A 21,240-nucleotide genomic window follows, 5' to 3' on the forward strand; every position below is an offset into this window, starting at 1 on the left:
AGGCTTTGAAATAAGCATTGAAAAAGAAGGAAATGGAGAGCTTAAAGTGAACCAAGCTGGAGTATAAGAAATATTAGAAGAAATCTGGAAGGCAGTGGAATAGAGAGAGGATTTTTGATCAGCTATAAATGTAAACATTAATTAACCTAAGTAACATTTATTTTACTTAGTTTTTCCAGAGAGCTGTCAAAGATGAATTGTGCCGTCAGAATAATTTATATATTCAACCATATGCTTGCTATGAACTTGGGTGTCTCTTGTTGGATAACCCAGAGGTAAGATAATATACTCTGTATAAATTAACATAAGTGAAAATGTGCCAAGGGACAAAGCTAAAACAGCCTTTATTTGAAATCAGTTAATTTTTTAAGTTATGAGGGATACCTGTTCCATTTGTTTTATTGTTTTTAGGTACTTATATTTTACTTTAAAGTAGAATTTTCATCAGAGGATCTCTTAATTGCTCCATTAAGTTTTAGTTCTCAATATTGGCTGGTGGTTTTCCTTTCCCCAAATTCCCAAGAATGTGCGGTTTAGAAATAAGAAATAAGCACTTTATTATTTGCTCATCTCAAACGAGGTATGCTCTCCTTTGGAATTAGAGTGATAAAGAATACTCTTGGGACAATGGCAGTCCAAGTAGCAGTCCGTTTTGAGTTAGTATCGTCTGTGAATTCGAACTCAGTATGGGGGAGGAGGGAGGGGTGGCTCAGAGTTTTAGAGCCTACAATCCCAACTTGTATTCCCCTAATTATCTCTCTCTTGAGTTGACACATAACTGGAATATATTCTTGGTACTTCGTTTTAGAAAGTTAATTCTATATTAAGTGATTAATGAATCCTTATCTTCAGTAAATTCAATTGCTTATATGTAGATTCTATAAACTATAAACTAATGTAGCAAAATTGTGGCACTGGTCCATTCTTTCGCAAACTTGAATTATAATCTTAACAGTCCTGTTACTGTAGACATCTGCATTTGATTTAAGGAAATATTTTAAATTTAAAGTTTAGGTAAAAATTTTATAAATTTGAGAAGGTAGAATGAAATCTTATTTCTTTTCATATTATTTATCGTCTATCACAATGATCTTGATTCCTAATGCTATTTTCAAAAGACCCATCCTAGCCTATTTAATAATAATGATTTTTCATATCCTCTAAACTGTCTCATTAAAGAAAGCAATTCCTAAATTTAAAATAGAATTGTTGAGTATTATTTTCTTTTGCTTTTTTTTGGAGGGGAGAGGGCAGGGCAGTTGGGGTAAAGTGACTTGCCCAAGGTCATACGGCTAGTAAGTGTTAAAGGTCTGGGGCCGGATTTGAACTCAGATCCTCCTGACTCCAGGGCCGGTGTGCTATTCACTGTGCCAGAGTATTATTAATAATGTGTAGAATGCCTCAGTAGTTACCAGTGCTCTAAGCTATTATTAGTCAAGTTTTGGGGGTTTTTTAATTCAACTATAACCTTTTAAGTAATAATCTTAGGGATTATGAAAATTATTTATCAATTGACTTCTTATATTATCATATTATAAAAGAAAAGTTTCAGTTAATTTGTACAAGCAATTGATCCAACCTCTTTTTTACTATGAATTTAGGTTAATAGTGATCTTTATATAAAGGTTCTAAGTTAAAAAAAAAAAAAAACAATAAAACCACCAGAGTTAAGATTAAATTATTGCTGTCAGAGTATGTAGAGAGAAGGCTTGAAAACCTTTTTTGCCTTTTATGCCTACTCGACAATTGTATTTTATTTTTAATGTAGTATAACAGTTCAATACTTTTAAGCATCTTACCATGTGCTGTTTGGAACCCGAGCATGTTAACTTCTCCACTTCATGTACATTTTCAGTTAAAATGTCTTTTTGCACTAACTAAAATTTATGTCTTGTTTTTAAAACTTGAAAGATTATTAATTGCTTTTTTCATTTTTATAGACTGTGGCGAGAGGTAGAACTCTGCTTTTGCAAGCAAAGGTAAAAACACTAACTGAATTAGTTATCCCCACTCTTACTTTTCCCTTCCTGAAAGATAAAAATGAATTTTTCAGTTCAAAATTGAGTGTTTAAAGTTTTCAGAAAGTTGTTATATAAAAGGGAGGGGGATTAATAGAGACTAATACAGTGAACACTTATTTAAGGTCTCCCTGATACTAGTAATATATTTATTTGGAATTTTGTGTGTATTTTTCTTTTGTTTTGGAGACAACAGGGGTTGTGACATACCCAGGGTCACACAGCTAGTAAGTGTCTGAGGTCACATTTGAACTCAGGTCCTGCTGACTCCAGGACCAGGGTTCTATCCCCTGCACCACTTAGCTGCTCCACTGCTAATATATTTTAAAATAGACAATTTTGTATTTTTTGTAAATGGGTTACAGTCTTAATACTTCAATCTTTAAATGTACCTCTTCTTTAAGGTGGGAGTGTCATTCAGCTTCATAGCTACATTGTTCTTGTAACTAAGATTCATAAAATTCTCTTTTATGGAGCATGACAAGACTAATTCTGGGGCCAGTCTGGGGGATTTTCTTCACAAATGAACATTCTTGGTATTTATATATGAGGTTAATAAAGTGCATGCTTAATTTGAGGCTTTGGGGCAATAATAGAATGTTCTTAACATCTTAATTGGTTGAAGAATTGTGCATTTTATTTCTGAGGATGAAAAAAAATCACTCTGACAGACCATAGACTTCATGATATTTTAACTAACATTCAGTAACTATGTTTGTTCTCCCAGGAGGAGTTCACCGGCTACGACTTTGAAAACAGATTACACGTCCGTATCCACGCAGCCTTGGCCTCTTTGAGGGAAGTGGTACCTCAGTGACAGACCAGAAGTCTTGATTGATCCCACGCCACACAGTTTTCCGCACTATAAAACACGTGCAGAAGATAGAGCTATTGGGAAGATCAGCTTCAACTTTTCTTCTAAAAACCACCTGTGCCAGAGATACATTTTTGGAGTTGGGCTGACACGTTAAAAAATCTCCCCTTCTAAATAAATTACTTTTAAAAGTCAGCTGGTGAGAGGGTTAAGTGACCTTGTTCAAACAATTTAGATTTTTTCATTTTAATTTTTGTTTGTCAAGCTAAATATAGTTGACCCACAATTATTCAGGAAAAATTATTATAAGCACACATTTGACTTGATCACATTAACAATTGTATTCAAAAAAGTAAAATTAATAATCATAGTACCACCTACATTTGTATTGCGCTTTGAAACAATAAAAACACTTTCCACTCTTTTTACTTTATCCTCATAATGTTCCGTGAAATATATAAAACCAACACTGTCCCAGTATTACAGATGACAAGACACAGGCCAGAGAGATTTTTGACTTGGTCCAGGTGGCACAGTGCGTTAATGATGGGGCAGGGTCTCCTGGTACAGTTATCATACCAACCCAATGCTCTCTCTGAGTGACATATAACTCAGACCTCCGTGTTTTTTCTTAGAAAAAAGCCACATACTCTTTTAGTTCAGATGATATAATCTAGAATAATTCTTTCTCCAGATTATTTCTATATTTTTCAAAATAACAAGGACCAGAATTTTTTCTCAAGACAACCAAAAAAATGAGGGAAACAGAAATTAATTGTTTAGCCAGGACTATAGCTATTGAGCAAACTTAATTTAATAGCTTATTCTAAAAACTGGATATAAAATATTTAAATTACAGGATTTTTCAACTTTTCTGTGATAAATTATGAAATTAAATCCTTAGTTTTAGAGTCCTTCAATTAGATTTCTTATTACAGTTTTTTACTTAACTTGAGTTTGAGAAAAGGGGTGAGGTTAACTTACAATGTTCAATTGAATAATGATTTTCTGGGTTAGATGTTACTAGGATTCAACTATTTTCCCTGTGGCCCCAACTTAGATTATTAAATATTGTAACAAGGTAATTCAAAGTCAGGTTTATGTCCCTTAATTCCTAATTTTTTAATGTTGCCTAACTTAACCACCATACCTAGTACACTACACCTGCGGTATTGACATATCTAAATTCCTCAAGTCTGTTTTGCTTAATTTGTTTTAGTTTTACTTCTACCGAGACGATGTTTGATTTGAACAAATCTGCAGTACTTCCTAAGTGTGATTTCTCATGACTTACACTGGCCATCCCTTCATTTCCTCATGTAGTCTTTGCAACTCTTGTGCTATGGTAACATTTTGATTTTGCTTTTCAAAGTTCACAAAGGGGGAGAATTTGACCAGGATGTTGGTGAACTTTAATAAACTCTTGGGAGTTTGATTTTTGAGGAAATGAAAGTAATGGTAACTTCTTTGAAAATAGCTTGTTATTCCTTACTCTGGTTAGGCAATCGTCAAATATTTCCTCATCTGTTACTGGCCACTTTTTAGTGGACTAAGTTACCAAAGTGTTTTTCCAGACCTCCTTGATTCAGAAAATCCACCCTGCACTGGTCCAGGGACCAGGGAAGAAAGATTGGGTCATCCCATTTGTTAGGTGATTAGATTCAGAAATCAAATAAATGTTTTCTGAATATAAATATTGGGGGACTTCCATCAATGTGATGAGGGACTTCTTAAAAATTTAATGGGTTGCACTTTAATTCCCTGGTTTTTTTGGGCTGAAGGGAAAAATTATGAATCTTTAGAATGTATCTTAACACAACTTTTATTCTCTTCTAATAGTATTTGTAGCTACTCAGTTTAACACACATTAAACATCTCTCTAATATGTTTAAGGATCATTTTGAGCGCAATGCTTGCTTCAGTGTTGAGCTGTACTTAAATTGTCAAGTAAGGCAAAAATATTGATAAACCTATTCATTATATAAAGATTATTCATAAGCCTTGTGGTTTAGAAGTAGTTTTAAATGTAGCAGGATTTCTTTTTACTTTTTTATTTGCTTCTTGTTTCTTTCAAAATCAAGCACAGTTCACTGACAGATTGTTTACACTCTTCCTCACTTAAAGTAACTTTAATATTTCAGGTCTAGATTTTTAAATGGGCCATTCTTCCCAGTCATCCAATTCATTCCTATAGTACCTATATGTTAACATTATGGGAGAGATATTAAAGACACTAATCACCAGAGCACAGTACAAGTATGTTGTTCATTTAAAACAACTGAAGGCTGCATTTTCTCCGGAAGTTGAGTAAGCACTTTGAATTGATCTGATTTGGAAACAGGACTTTGTGTGCTATGATTTACCCAATGTGTTTACTATGATTGTGATCTGCACTGTAATTCATTTCTGTGTAAATTTGCTTCTCCTTACTTTAAGTGGGACAGAATGTACATGTGTATTACTTGGGGTTTTTTTGGTTTTTCTGTTTTCTGCCACCTCTTCCTACTTTGGGAGATTCTTTGAAGCATCTCCAATTTGTAAATGTCAAATATCCTTTTACATTAGATTATGCCTGTGATGAGAACAATATCAAATGTATATAATGTCATCTGCATATGTTTTTATAATTTGGAAAACTCGGAGGCATGATCTAATAGCAATAATAGAATATGCATCTTGCTAACTAACCAATATTCTCAAGATTTTATCTTTAATAAAAGATCAGGCATCTTTATTTTTAGCTCATTATGGCTATATCTCCTACTGAGTTTTAAAAAAAAGACTTTTTAGATGTCACTGAAAATTAGTATATTTATTGTGGTGTATTGTAAAAGTAAATTTATAGAAGTTGCACTTTTATATTTCTGCCAAGTAAAAAGAAAGGAAAACACAAACTGGTGGATTTTTTTTTTCAGACTTTGCTAAAAAAATCAAAGCCTTTCTAGATTGCTTCCTAAGACAGCCTGGAAGCAAATAGTTAAAAATGACTTTCCTTGTGGCTAAGAAGCCATTTGTTTAGAATTACTTGTGTTGCGTTCAGTCATCACCACATGGATCAGTTTGTGTCAGTTGAAGGAACTAGGAAGGAAGTTGAAGGAAGGTCTGGAGGATGGAAGAAGGCACAAGGGGATGATCGCTATCTTCAGGGCTCTGATCGTCTGTCTTGTTGTATTTGTTGTGCTTGACCACAGGGAACAAAAAGAGAAACAGCCTTGGAAGCTGCCTGTGGGCCAATTTAGACTCGCTGTCAAGATAGCCTTCATGTCAGTTCAGTCTTTTCAGTTGTGTCCAGCTCTGTGACGCCATTGAGGTTTTCTTGGCAAAAATGCTGGAATGGAGGGGCGGCCAGGTGGCTCAGCGAGTAAGAGCACCGGTTCCAGTGTTGAGATAGACCTGGAGATCGAATCCCGGGCTCAGACACTCAGCACCCACCCAGAAACACCTGGCCGTGTAACCTTGAGCAAGTTACTTAACCCCAATTGTTTAAAAAGAAAAAAAAATGCTGGAATGGTTTGCAGTTTCCTTCTCTACTTCATTTTACAGATGAGGAAACTGAGGGTTAAGTGTCTTCCCCTGGGTCACACAGCTAGTAAGTGTCTGAGGCCAGATTTTAATTCAGGAAGATGAGTCTTCATAATTCCAGGCCCGGAAGCTTCCAAGGAAGCAGAGACAGGATGCTTACCTGATAGGTATGTTATAATATAAAATATAATTATGATCCTTGACTTACATGAATTAAATGAGGTAGCTTCTGAGGCCCCTTCGAACTCTCAAATTTTGTGATTTTGTGAACAGGGTTATGTACTACAAGAATGGTAAAGTGATGAAAGTTCATCCAGTCACAGTGTGAAGAAGGGGGCAAGACATTTTACCTTGTGGTCTTTAGTTTCTTCATCTATAAAAGAAAGGATTTGGACTCTAATCCCTAAGGTCTTTCTCAAGTCTATATATTAATTCTAGGACCTATGAACTCATCATCTTGTCAGATGAGTGATGGCAGTTGGCAGCTTCTTGATGAGGGATGCTAAGGTGGATATTTATCTGCTTAACAGAGACGGCTGCTGTCTTTCTGGGGTTTTGTCAGATGGGCAGAAATGATATTTTCAGAGGAAGTTTTAAAGCATTGTTAAGGGTTTGGAAGAAACAGCATAGATCGACATCTTATACCATATGCCAATATAAGGTCAGAATGGAAATGTGATTTAGACATAAAAGGTGATATAAGTAAATTAGGAGAATATGGAAAAATTTATCTGCCAGATCAATGGATAAGGAAAAAATGACCAAATGAGCTAAAAAGGATCATGGGAAGTAAAATGGATAATTTTGGTGTCATGATATTAAAAAGCATTTGCACAAACAAAACTAATGCAACCAAAATTAGAAGGAAAACAAAACTGGAGGAAAATTTTACAGCAAGTTTCTCTGATAAAGGTCTTATTCTCAAATATATAGGAACTGAGCCAAATTTATAAAAATAAGAACAATTCCTCAGTTGATATGTGGTCTAAGGACATGAACAGGCAGTTTTCAGAAGAAGAAATCAAAATTATCAATTGTCATATGAAAAATATGCTCTAAATTACTACTGATTAGAGAAATGAAATTAAAAGAACCCTGAGATACCACCTCACACGATAGAAAAGGAAAATGACAAATGCTAGAGGGGATGTGAAAAAATTGGGACATTAATGCACTGTTGGAGTTGTGAACTAGTCCGACTATTCTGAAGAACAATTTGGAACTACACCCAAAGGACTACAAAACTATGCATATCCTTTCACCTAGTAATATCCCTACTAGGTCTGTATCCCAAAGAGATCAAAGAAAAGGGGAAGTGACCTATTTGTACAAAAATATTCACATTAGCCTTTTTTTTTTTTTTAGAAATCGGGGTTAAGTAACTTGCTCAAGGTTACACAGCCAGTTATTTCTGGGTGTGGTGCTAGGTATCTGAGCCCGGATTTGATCCCCAGGTCATCCTGACTCTGGAGCCGGTGCTCTTACTCGCTGAGCCACCTGGCCGCTCCAACACATTAGCCTTTTTGTGCTGGAAAATACTTGGTAATCAAGGAGATGCCTATCAATTGGGGCATCTAAACAAGTTGTGGTATATGATTGGTGGTGGGTTTATTTTTTTTATTGGGATTTTTTTCTTTTGTGCCACCAGGGCATTTCATTTATTTATTCATTTCATGTTCATTCATGCAAAGCTTTTCCTTATTAGTCATGCTGCAAAAGAGAAAGCAGACAAAAAAATAAGAATGAAGTTTTTAAAGTATGTGTCGATCTCTGTTCAGACTCCATCAGCTCTCTCTCTCTCTCTCTCTCTTTGGAATAGGACAGCATTTTTCATCATGGGTCCTTTGGAATTGTCTTGGATCATTGTATCGATCAAGTCTTTCACAGTTGATTATCATTATAGTGCTACTGTTACTATGTACAATATTTTCCTGGCTCTGCTCACTTCATTTTGCATGAGTTCACATATGCCTTCTCAGGTTTTTCTGAAAACATCCTGCTCCTGATTTCTTATAGCACAATATGGGATATATGATTGTGATGGAATGCTGTTGTGCTATGGGAATTGATGAGAGGATGTGTATATAATCCCTTTCTATGTATTCTTATATCCACAAACATATACATACACATATTTTATAAATAGAAAGTGTTATATTTGTATTACACATAATGTGAGATGTACAAACGTAAGAGGGTTATATACAGATATTTACTACCTTTACATATATACATGTATATGTTGCATATGTATATACATGCGTATGGATTAGGTGCACACCTAGACATGTCCACATTCCTTTTCTACCCTCACTACATCCCTGGGAGGTGGATAGGTGCATGTATGTGTGTGTATGTTTGTGGACTGTAAGCTCATGATGAATCAAAAGCATGATATTTCACACAAACTAATATAACCTTAGGCCACATGAAGAGAGGTATAGTTCTCGTGAGAAAGAAGGTGAGTGCCATACTGTTTCTGTCCTGAGAACTGTATCTGGTAAACTATGGAATTCGAGGTGCCACATTTTAGGAAATACAGACTGACTGGAAAGTAGCCAGGATGTTGAAAATGGAAACCATGTCATCTGAGGATTAGTTGAAGTATGTATGTTTAGCCAGAGAAAGAAAAGACCTGTGAAGTATACAGTCCTCATCTTCAAGTTTTTCAGGGAGGATCATGAAAGAAGGATTCAGTTTATTCTGCCTTTTCCCAGAGAACAACCAGGAACAGTGAATAGAAGTTGTAGAGGGGTAGATTTTAGATCAATGTAAGGGAAAACTTCATAAAATTGAAGCTGTCCAATACTTGAATTTGCTCACTTTTTAGGTAATTGGTATGCCCTTACTAGAAAGTCTTCCAGGAGACGCTGGATGACCACAAGCCAGGGGACGGGCTTTGTCTGTTGTGACTTGATGGTCTAGCTCTTAGACTCTGTATTTTTATTAATAGACATGACTATTGAAGTAATTTGCTATAAAGATAATTTGATACATTAAAAAGGCAGCTTCATTAGGGGTGTCTGCAATTCCATGATCTTTACACAATCAGAAATGAGATAGTAATGAAAACAATGACATCCATTTAGTTAGTCTTCTGTTAAGTTAGTAGTAGACCTTTTCTTCAACATAGATCTTGCAGAATTTGTTCATCTTTTGTAAGGATAGAGTGCATGTTCACATGTGTACACTCCCAGATGTGTGATATATAATTACACATTTCTTTGCAAGACCTGAAGAAGATGAATGTTGGACTATTAGGATGAAGCAGTGTATTCCCTTATTAATCAGAGAGAAACAGTGGAGGGTAACTTTTTAAAAATTCAGAAAACATGAGTGGTTTTTGGAGTCAAAAGACCTGCTAGCAGGTAAATCCTGGTCTTGTTCCTTCTACCTTATTTCACTTTGGGCATGCTACTTCCCCCATCTGGGCATCAGTTTCTTCATCTTTAAAATGAACGAATTGGACTTGGTGATCTTTGTGTCTCAGCTCTAAATCCAGAGTTTATGACCATCAGGTGTCACAAAAGGAACCTTTCAGAGAAGATGTACTATATTGTCATCATTTTATACCTGCTTCTAACTTCCTGTCAAGGGAGAGATTTGTGGTGGAAGGTGGCGTGCTAACTGTAATGACCTGTTGGTGGCTTTTTTGTTTTATTTTGCTTTTCTGTTCACGTTCTTGTGTATCACAGCGGACACTGGCACAGATGATTCTAAGAGTTACCAAAGGGAAAGATGGAAATTTTCTCCAGAGTACAGTAGTATGTAGTTGTATAAAAGCGTGTATAAAATTTGCTCCTCTCTCCTTTTAAAAAAAAAGAAAACCTATCTCGTCGTCATTGCCTGGCAAAAAAAGGACGAGTCCACAGCTGTCCTGCCATCTCCCTTGAATCCTATTTTTCTTAGGAATTGCCTTTTCCCTTCCTTTAAGAAGTTCCCTGCCAGGCCACACAGGTACCTAACAGACACGAAAGAAAGTAGGTCGGTCCAAGAATTTTGAGAAAGCTCCCAGTAACTGAAGCGTGTTCCCTCCTTTGTGCTTGGGGCTTTCTCATTGGCCGTGAACCCCCGAGGCCCCACCCCCTTTTCGTTGGTGACAGGTGAGCCCCAGCAAGTGGACCGCAAGACCATTGTGACAGCACTGGATCCTCACTGGGGGGGGGCCCGCCCCGGCCGGTATAAAAGGCCCCGCTTGCGTTGCGGCGCTTTACAGGAGCCGCCGGCAAGGGGGCAACGAGGAAGCGCTTAGAGCGTAGCTGAGAAGGAAAAGGTGTGGAGGAGCCCCAAGAGAAAAGAAAGACTTAGCTGGGGGCCGGGCTCATTCCCTGCCCTCGCGCATGGAGGGAGGCATGCACAGCATGGGCTTCGCGGGAGCCTCTGGAGAGGATGGGTCGGCGGGGGGACCCCGGCAGGCTCTGCCCAGGAGAAGGGGCTGAGGCTTGGGGCTTTGGGAGTGGAACTGGGGAGGCCTGAGTGGTGGTCGCAGGGGCGCGAGGACGAGAAGCTGGCAAATTGCCGCCTGGAGGGTTGGGGTTGGATTGGGTCAACTGCTCTTGTATAGAAAAGGCATCCATGTAAAATGAACGACTTAGAAGAAAAAGAAACATACATAAAGGGGGGGGGGGGGGAGAGAAAAAAATGGACAAAAAAAATTAGGCTAAAACCACCTAGACTTGGGGCAGAGAGGGGAATGTACTTTTTTGACATCTTTTCCTGGGAAGTCCGGTTATATAGAATACTCCTCCACCCCCAGGCTACTTTAAAAAAAAAAAAAAAGGAAAGGAAAAAACCAACTAGAGCTGAGCTAAATATTTGTTGCTATTTTTGGATGTTTTCAGTTTTATTTGGTTTTACTCTTTTTTATGGGTTATATGAGAAGGGCAAGATTTGGCATCTTTTTTCCTTGTGAGAACTCAAACCTCACCTGATTTTTCCCGTTTTGGGTGTGAATGATATGCACTGTCGACTCTCTCGGACCTTTGCTTTTTTGCCCATTAGCAAAGTGCTAATTTAAGGAGATGAAACTATGAAAACAAATTGGGCCTCTTGCTCTCCACACCTCCACTCCCACTTTTTTTTTTCACTATTGGTCAACTTTTTGCCAAGCTGACTAATAGCAAGTGGGGCCTGACCTTCATAGTTTCTTGTCCATCCCACTGGCCAAAAAGGGGTGGTGAAGCATTTTTTAATATGTCAAGAATTTTTTAAGAACCATTTTTAATGTTGTTTTGTTTAAGTAACTTTTCATAGTTTTAAGAAGCTTAAAATTTTTAAGATAACCATCTCCAAGGCCAGTGTGAAAACCCTATTTCTAACAGTAATGTGAAATGTGTTTTTAAATAGCTAGTATTTTTGCTATTTCAAGTTGTTCCAATATTAATGGGTCAGCAACATCTGCTTTTTGCTGCCAGGAATACACGGGGAAGGCTGTGGGTCTCACATACAGCCCTAAATAAGGAAAGGGGAAAAGTGTTAGGAGGGAGGAGGTTTGGAAAGGGGAAGAAAAGAAAGAAGAAATATGGTTTGAGTGACATGCTAATTATATGCCTGCTCTGCCAATAATACAAAAATGGGGTTAATCTAACCTTTACACACATTTACTGTGAAATAAGGAGAAAGTGAACTCTTCTTTTGGAACGCTTTGTTTTTCCGTACTTTCCATGGTGGAGAATCACTTCATTCATACTGGCAAAGGTGAGAGATGATATTCCAGGATATTTTTTTAGAAAAAAAGAGATTTATTTACTGTTGCTTTTTTCATGTAGAAAACTACTTGTTTCAAGCCCTACCCTGCCTTTTCCTTATTTGAACCATCAGCAAGATCAGCACATAAAATCAAAGATGAATGTCTACAAGTTTGAAATGAAGGTAGTAATTATAATAGGAGGTTGATCCATTCATAGAAATTTCTTTCATAGCATTCCATCATAGAGGATATTATTTGTTCATAGAAAACACATTTGTGACTTTATTTCTCTTTGTTGTAGTTGAGAGACTGCAAAGAAATCACAACAACAGCATCAGCACCAAATACCAAGATGATTTCTTCAAAACCGAGACTTGTGGTTCCTTATGGACTGAAGACTCTACTAGAAGGAGTTAGCAGAGCCATTCTCAAAACCAATCCAGGGAATATCACCCAATTTGCAGCTCTTTATTTTAAAGAGCTTATTTTGTTCAGAGAAGGTTTGTTTTTTGCTTTTTAAATGTAAGATTCTTTTATATCCATTACTTGGTAAACCAAAGCATTTTAATGGAGACACTATCTTCTTTATTTCCTTTAGCAAATTCTTCATTGGATATAAAAGACTTGGTTAAACAATTTCACCAGATCAAAGGTAAGAGAATTTTGCTTATTGTGACTTGCTAGACTTTTAATAAATGCATTATGCATTGCAGCACATTATGCATTGCAGCACCAGTCTTTAAAAAATTCACACATGAAAAAAACAGTTACATTAAAAAAAAACTTATCAGTGAGATACAGAATTTAGAGTTAACCATTAAAGACAAAGTGAAGCTTTAAAGATACGTCTTTTTTAGGAGACTTGTTAAGAGAAGGGGCTTACCCTTATATTTTTTCCTGTGATGAGTTAAAGAAAATCAGTCTATAAGAAGGCCTTGTTCAATAATTTTACTCTATGATGAACTTTTTTTTGCTCCAGGAATATTCATATGAGAAATCAGTTTAATATAGCAGAGAAATATGGTTATTGTGGGATTATAACAAACTTCATTTGTTTGCAGATTAATATATCTAGGTAACAAAAAGTCAGAAAGAACATTAGCAGAAATGAAAATATTTACACAGGAAGAATGAAGGGGGCATATTTTCCAGCATGCAAACAGATGAAATGAACTTGGTTCATTCAGTGCCCTTACTGAACCTTAAGCAGTGCCCACCTCTCAGATGTTTTGCTTGATCAGAGTTTGTCAGAGAAAAAAAAATTTCTTTAACTATTATATAAATTAACAAGATGATAGTGTTCTCACTTGACTTTTGCACTATTAAGTCATGGCCAATCAAAAAGAGGTACTCAAGGCATGAGTGAGTTGCAGCTGTCTTTTTTTTTTTTAATTTGACCTTCCTTTAAAGTATCTGAAGCCATCCAAGGTATCATGTTTTTTTTTTTATTTGGGTTTGGGTTTTTTTGGTATTGTGTGGTTTTTTGCATCAAGTAGGTGTAGCAGGTGAGTGATATTACATAGTTTCTGATTCCAGGTTTGGAAAAGTTTAAGGAAGAATTAAATGTATAGGCTTTTAAGCTTCAATAAACTTTATTGGTAATTATGACAGTGGAATTTTGGATGAGAATGTATGGGACAGGATGTAATTTGCAGAGCTCAATGGTAATTGGTGTAGGGATTAATATAGCCTAATAGAGAAGTTTATATTATTTTGGCTACCATGGGACCATGACTCCATCAAGCAGGATTAGGAGAGCCCTCAGACTCATTTTTAAAAATAGCAATTTGGGTAATAGTAATGTATTTTAAAATCTTTATTGTAAATAATAGTAAATAAATAGCTCAAATTTTGCAAAGCACTTCTGTAATAAATGAATTATTTAATTTTGATTCTCACACAACACATTTTTTATAAATGAGGGAAGTAATTATATTCATGATTAATTACAGTAATAAATAACTCCTATATAAAAGTACTTTAATATTTACAAAAAGAAGCCAAAGCTTTGCATATATTATCATTTGGAAACTCTTGCAGTTCTGGAAATTTCACAGACCTAATTTTCTCCAAGTGCAATTCTGCCCTTTTTTTATAACTACTGCACCATATGTGTCCATAGGCTCTCCAGGGCTTATGTAGACAGGCATATCTCTGCATAATACTGCTAAGTGAGAACTAGGCCCAGTGTCTGAGGCTCCTGACTCCAGGTCTAGCTTCCTAAGTGAAGAACAAGTAGGTACAAGCCAGCAGCGGGGTGCCCTTTTGATTTCAATTACAGAGAAAATGGAACTTCTCCAGGGAAGAAAGAAAGCATGGGGGGGGGGGTGATCATCCCTTAACTCTGCAAGAAGAGGATAAACTTATTGACATAACATGTAAGGTCTATTTATTTATACATGGGTGTTTAGGTACTGATTCTAGGTAAAAAGTTCACTAATTGATAAGAAACTATAAAAGTTATATTTATGGTAAATGTGTGAGAGGGGTTTAACTCCAAAGTATCAAAATGCATCCCCAAACTTGTAAATAGATTTAATAGATTTTTAAGCCTTAAGAAGAAAGAGTTATTTTCTTGTGGTGATCAGCATATCCATGAGAGGCATGATTTGATAAGAGCGCTGGTAGACCTTGGGAATCGGAGAGCTGACCATGGTGCCAAGGTGACCAATGCGTAAAATCACACTTGGGTTTCAATTTGAAGATAGCTCTAACTTGTTTAGTCTGACCACTATAGTGGTCAGAAAGAAACATTGTTTAGAAGCCAAAGGAGCAAAATTATTGCTTTTGAAAACCTTTTAAAGTTTACATTTTAGCCATACATATAAATATTGACATGATATTGATGACGAAATATTGGGCTGCTAAATTATCAAACAAAATCAACAAATCAAATTATTTGACAAATCAAGTAAGACTTTCCTGTTGCCCCATAGGAGGGAGTCATCTGAGTTCACAAAGAACAAAAATGAAAAACAGTCTCAGTCTCTGTGCTCATGTCAACAGTCATTTTATCAAGCACCTGAAATGTCTGGGGTAAAACTTAGACTAAGAAATAGAAAAGAAAAGCGAAAACTCTCTGACCGCAAGGAGGTCACAGTCTAATAAGGGAAACGGTATGGTACAAACAAGGATCTAAACAGAAATGTATTAAAGATAATTACAGAGAAAAAAATTATATATACATGAGGGGTATATTGGAAAAAATCAGGGAGAGAAAAAGGATATTACATATGTGGTATTATATAATCTATGGTATATTGGAGACAATCACAGAAATATCAAGGAAAGTCAGCATATTAAATACAAAGAAATTCTGTAGGGTCTTAGGGCCCATATCACAGGAAAGGCCTTTAAAAGTGACCCTGTGGGTCAAGCTGAACTTTGAAAGGTTATAGAAAACATCGAAAGGTTATCGAAAGATTGTGAAGAGCTTTTTTAACAGAAGAGTCTATCACTTGATCCCAACAAGTAATTGAATCAGGTGAAGAATCCCATTGTAGTCTATTGAACTTGAAGCAAGTGAAGAGGGCCTTAGGAACATCACTTTGACAAAACTAGAAGGAGGGGAAATGAATTAGGAGGGCTTGCAGCACAGCATAGGGATTAGGTGGGTGACAGAGGTAATAGAGTGTAATAATAATAATAATATTTATACATGACACTTTTAAGGTTCTTAAGCACTTTAAAAACATATACATATTATACCTTATCTCTCATTTGTAAATATCTGGAGGGGAACATTCTTGTACTATGCCTTTTCGACTACCCTGATTGCTTTGTTTGCCTATCAACAACCCCCAGAGAAAATCACCTGCCTTGAAAATTTTTTGATCAAGGTATGCATGAAATCTCCCCGAAGTGCAAGCCAAGACTTTTCTTAATCCTTCTATACCTGAAACCTACCTTAACAGATCATTGGATGGATGATGATAGAGAAACTAACCCATGAGTATAAGCAGGTGTGTAAAATACTGTTTTGTTGTTCAGCAGGATGGTCAGATATCTATCTAATATCTAATATCAAGCTCTTCATGTGTCAAACTGAAGAGGGGGAATAGGCAAAACCGATCATGCTTTTGGAATCTGACTGGACCACTGACCCTAGGAAAGGATACACTCTAACCCAATCATATACCTGCCAGGCTCCTTAGGATTGGGGGAGATGCTGGAGGGAGAAAAATCTGATGGAGGGAGAGACCCAGGTCCACAAGGCCATTCTTGGTATGTTTAAGACTCCTGATAGCAGACTAAGGTCTAGAATGGGAAAAGATTACAAGACCCTAAGAGAGACTGATGGATGGTGGAGAGAAGCCCAGTTGTTTGTAAGTATTCTTAGTTCCAGGGATGAGTATCAATATCCTCAGTAGTGGTATTTCATGTCATGAAGGCTGCTACAAAGTTGTTGAGTTTTCTCCCCCTTAGGCATCACGTTAGTATTTTTTGGTTCAGTAATTTATATATGGTGGGGAATCCAACATTGTTCTTGTCCCTGGTTCTTGTTTAGGACAGTTCATGGAGAGTGCAGGGCTTGGAATCAGAGAAAACTTGGGTTACAGTCATGCCTCAGATGCTTTACTAGCTTGGGTGACATTGACCCTGGCAGTTTTAACTCTATTTCTCTGGATCTGAGTTTTTTTTTATCTCATTGGATTCAGATTCGCTGACCTCCAAAGTCTCTTCCAAGGTTCTAAACTTACTCTAAATCTATGTAAGAGCAATTTTGGAGAAGAGAACTTGTTGGAGTAGGGGGTGTGCTTATTAATAAAAACAGGTTCTCTCTTTATGGTTTCATGATCCTCTTTTGTAGCTCTGAAGCCCACACAAAATATGCATGGGGGTTTTTCCCCACAGGAACATGAGAGTACTACTTGTGGAAAACTGATCCATAAAATGCCAATAGATACTGGAGAATCCCAAGAACTATTGCAGGGTCTTCACTCTGAGGTGTCGGGGTTGGTCACTCAACTTGAGCTGGCGTATTTTGACTCTTGTGGTTTGATATCAAAGACAATTAATTACATGGTTCTCCTGTGGAATAAGAGAATGCTTTTCTAACTTATAGATGAAGTTGTTATTCCTTTAATTAGCTGTGAAAATATGTTGCATTTGCCCATCTTTGTTTGTGGTATGGAGTAGAGAAATATCATCCAAGATGTCTGATGGGCATTGCTGATGATTAGGTGTTTGACTCTGACTGGTAGGTAACCTTGGCTCACTCCAAAAGACATCACAGTATTCAGAATGTCCGTAGAGAATGTATTCAGAATGTCCATATAGAATGCAGATGGGTCTAGGTCATCAAAGATGATGAAATTACCAAATGTGCGAACAACATTCTGTTTCCAACTCAACCTTGGCTCACTCCAAAGACATCACAGTATTCAGAATGTCCACACAGAATGTATTCAGAATGTCCATATAGAATGCAGATGGGTCTATGTCATCAAAGATGTTGAAATTACCATGTGTTCAAACAACATTCTGTTTCCAATTTAACCTCCCAATGTACTTACTTTTCTATCCACTGCTTTCCATGAAATTTTTTTTAACAAACAAAACCAGGAAGTGGAGTGGTGCTTGCTTATTCAGGAATATTAAAGATCTAAGAAAAAAACCTTCATTGAAGGCATTTGTCTATGTATGTAAAGAATCACTCTGGGTTTGGTTCTGGAAAGATATATTTTGAACACATATTGAGAGAAGGCAATTTGTTTAGTGGGATGGATGGTTGAACAAAGTTATCTCCATAGTAAAATGTTACAGTACTTTGTGTATTTTTATTTTATTCATGGTGATGCCCTGCTGAATTAGAGAACTTTCGAGGCGATGTTTATCTTACTGAATTAAATTACCTTTGACTTTTGACCATATACTTTTCTTTAAAAAATCAATATATTTTCTGAACTGCAATTGGTTGTGTGATTCATATGTGGTGTCTGCTGTAAAAAATAATCCTCTGAAAATCATAATTACATAAGTGTTTTCCATCGAAGCTGTCCCTATTTGTGAATATGGACTGTTATAAAGATTTCATAGAGATGAGAGGTAACAGGTTTTGGAAACTGATCATTATTTTGTCAGCTTTTCTCAGCCCCCTATCTTTGGAAAAGCACACTGTCATCATTGAGAGACCATAATGGTTTTTCATCATCAACAGGGTTGAAGAGATGATCTCTGAAGTTCCTTACAGCTCTAAATCCTGTGATATATGATTGTGCTTTGGGGCAATAGAATTTTTGATGGGGTTGTAGGCAAGAATTCTGGGCTGGGAACACCTATATCCTAGAACATTTTCCTAGGCACTGAGAAGTTTGGGATAGAGGTAGAGAAGGATATAGAAAAAAATTAAAAGACAATTTTTTGGTTTTCAAGGAATTTAACATACTTCATAGGTATTAGAATAAGTTAACTTTAAGCTTCTGTGAATGTTTTCTTTTGGGGTCCTGGACAAAATGAGTTAGAAGTAATTTCTGGTTTTGTGGAAACCGGAAAATATAGATAAATTTGACAGACAGAAATAATGTACAAATAACTGAACAAACATGAAGGGGTTGCAGGAAAATCAAAATCAATAAAGGCATTTATCGAATGTACTGGCAGAGGTCTCCCAGATTGTTGTAGAGGGCATCCTTTTATAGAAAGGTTACATGTTTAGATGTGGTGGGGCCCAGGCAGATTTGCTCTCTCTCTTCTAGTTAGTAAGGGAGAATTCATAGTGAAAGTATGTGGTTTTCTTTCATAAATACGTAAGTAGTTAAAATGCAGTGGTGGATGTCCCAGTTCGGGGCACTATTGTCTCGAAAACTCTTTCAAACACTTTTCCATCTGTTGTTTATTCTGCCCCCCCACACACACACACACACACTTCAAGCCACACCATAAGAGTTTTGTTCCAGTTTGGAGATTCTTTGGATTCCATACTTACACTTTCCAGAATATAGCTAGTTGCTTGCTGCTTTTATCTTGGTGTGTAATAACCTCTAATCCAATCAGGCAACAATATTATATTCTACCAGGAGGTGTCACCATCTGTTGGCCTGAAAATTCCCTAATGTTTTAGTCTTAACATTTTATAAAACAAATTAGTATCAAGCTGTGTCAGCTCTCTAAATTCAAAGTTTTGTACAAACAGATTTCCTTAAAATGAAGGGTTGAGATACTTTTGTTAACAATAATTGCACTATCATTATACGAGAAAGTAAGTAAACCCTTTAAAGAGCAAAGATTTTTTTTTGCTTTTGTGTCTTTATGCCCAACACCTAACAACAATGCCTGACATTTCATAAATGTGTTGCTTAATTGGATGGATTCTCATCAATGACAACTTTTATAATCAGTGGAAGAATAAATCAGAAGTTTTTCTTTTTTTTTTTTAAGGTCTCAGGCAAAGGAATCCCTCCCCCCCTCCTCCAGCTATTGTATATCGCTGTAGTTTTTTCCTTATAAGTTTACAGTCTGCATATATTTGGACACAAGTTTGTGGTAGTTTTCCTAACGATGACAGAGTTTATGGTTTGTTGTTGTTGGGTCCTTTCAGTCGCGTCTGACTCTTTGTGACCCCATTTGGGGTTTTCTTGGAAGAGATACTGGAATGGTCTTGCCATTTCCTTCTCCAGCTCATTTTACAGATGAGGAAACCGAGGCAAACAGGGTTAAGTGGCTTTGCCCCGAGGTCCCAAAGCTAGATTTGAACTCAGGAAAATGAGTCTTCCTGACTCCAGGCCCAAACCTCTATCCACCGCGCCACCTAACTTCCCCCTAACCTGCATATATTTGGACAAAAGCTTGGGATTGTTTTCCTGATGATGACAAGGTTTATACCATTTTTTATACCCCCATGTTATTGTGGCAGATATTTGCCTCACAAGGGATGGTGCAAGGGTTAAATGAGATAATATATCCCAGAGTGCTTTTTGTAATTTATGAAGTGTCATATAAATATAAATTATTATCTCAACTATATATGTAAATATAAATTGTCAGTATGTCTTAACTAAAAAAGTACCTTAGAGGCTCTTCGGAAAATGTCCCATTGGATACTATTCAGTTGTCCAAAGGGATGATCAACCTTTCCTTTAGCATCTATGTGAGTCTGAAGCCTGGAAACGGTCTACTCTGTCCCGGGCAGAGAGGAGGGGGGCACACCTGCTAACTTCCCTAACTTCTGCTGTTCTCTTTATTTAGTAGAGAAATGGTCAGAAGGAACCCAGGAGAAGAAAACAGAGAGTGCCAAAGAGCCCGAGCCATCATCTCTGTTTTCTGAAGAACCGAAACGGAAAGAGAAGTCCACGGACACGGAGGAAGACAACATCACGGGCCCACTGTTCAGCAACAAGACCACCCAGTTCCCATCGGTTCACGCTGAGCTCCCCGAGCCTGAAGAGATATCGGAGTCAGTTAGTGAGCCCTCCCCCAAAGCCTCCACTCCCAAGGTATCCACCCCGCCATCCTCACCGTCTCCGCTTGCAGCAGCTTCGCCTGAATTTGCCTATGTCCCAGCCGATCCTGCGCAGCTAGCTACCCAGATGTTAGGTAACGTTTCATCTGTTCATTCTGAAGTGTTAATGGTGGATGTGGCAACAAGCATGCCTTCTCTTCCCGATGTGTTCATGTCCCCAGAGGCTAGTGAAGAGGGCTCGTCGGCCTGCCTTTCAGAATTAGTGCCTCAGCTTCTGAGTCAGACATCCATCCGTGTAGAATTAGGTTCCAAAGAAACCAAGGCTGAAAAGTCCTCGGCTTCCTCACTCCCCTTGCAGGGTGAACAAGACCTTCCTGCTCACGATCAAGCTCCTGACGTCCCTTTCCAGGCTGATATTGAAATTACATCAAGCATTCAATATATTTCACCTGAATTTTATGAGCCTGAGACCGAAGGAGCAGCTTTTGTAGAGCAAATATCAGAGCACATAATAGTCCCTTTTGATGAACCAATGGCAAGTCCTAGTGAGACTGAGCAGCTACCATCAGAAAGCCAAATTCACATAGCTCACAAGACAGCCTCCATGGTGTCTGCAAAGTCGGTAGCCTCTGCAAAATCCTTAGCTTCTGCAAAATCCGTAGCCTCTGCAAAATCCGTAGCCTCTGCAAAATCCATAGCCTCTGCAAAATCCATAGCCTCTGCAAAATCCGTAGCCTCTGAAAAGTCCATAGCCTCTGCAAAATCTGTAGCCTCTGAAAAATCCGTAGCCTCTGCA

General features: G+C 37.3%; 2 protein-coding genes across 3 annotated transcripts in view; both read left to right on the forward strand.

The window, feature by feature from the left end:
- Positions 1 to 3,256, forward strand: part of TTC39C (tetratricopeptide repeat domain 39C) — a 112,453-nt gene extending 109,197 nt beyond the window's left edge. For both annotated transcript variants that reach the window (XM_069099799.1, XM_069099800.1), the window contains exons 12-14: positions 171 to 275; positions 1,941 to 1,979; positions 2,746 to 3,256. In XM_069099799.1, coding sequence (XP_068955900.1) covers positions 171 to 275; positions 1,941 to 1,979; positions 2,746 to 2,835 — 234 coding nt within the window. In that variant the 3' untranslated portion in view covers positions 2,836 to 3,256. The remainder of the gene's footprint in view (positions 1 to 170; positions 276 to 1,940; positions 1,980 to 2,745) is intronic.
- An 8,958-nt stretch (positions 3,257 to 12,214) lies between these two features.
- The window catches only part of CABYR (calcium binding tyrosine phosphorylation regulated), a 13,590-nt gene continuing 4,564 nt past the window's right edge, over positions 12,215 to 21,240 (forward strand). Inside the window, exons 1-4 of the mRNA XM_069099801.1 lie at positions 12,215 to 12,225; positions 12,345 to 12,543; positions 12,642 to 12,695; positions 20,231 to 20,578. Coding sequence (XP_068955902.1) covers positions 12,220 to 12,225; positions 12,345 to 12,543; positions 12,642 to 12,695; positions 20,231 to 20,578 — 607 coding nt within the window. The 5' untranslated portion in view covers positions 12,215 to 12,219. The remainder of the gene's footprint in view (positions 12,226 to 12,344; positions 12,544 to 12,641; positions 12,696 to 20,230; positions 20,579 to 21,240) is intronic.

The sequence above is a fragment of the Petaurus breviceps genome, unplaced genomic scaffold (genome assembly GCF_028583685.1).
Source record: "Petaurus breviceps papuanus isolate PSGF00001 unplaced genomic scaffold, PetGlider_PUasm1.0 38, whole genome shotgun sequence".
Classification (NCBI taxonomy): Eukaryota; Metazoa; Chordata; class Mammalia; order Diprotodontia; family Petauridae; genus Petaurus; species Petaurus breviceps.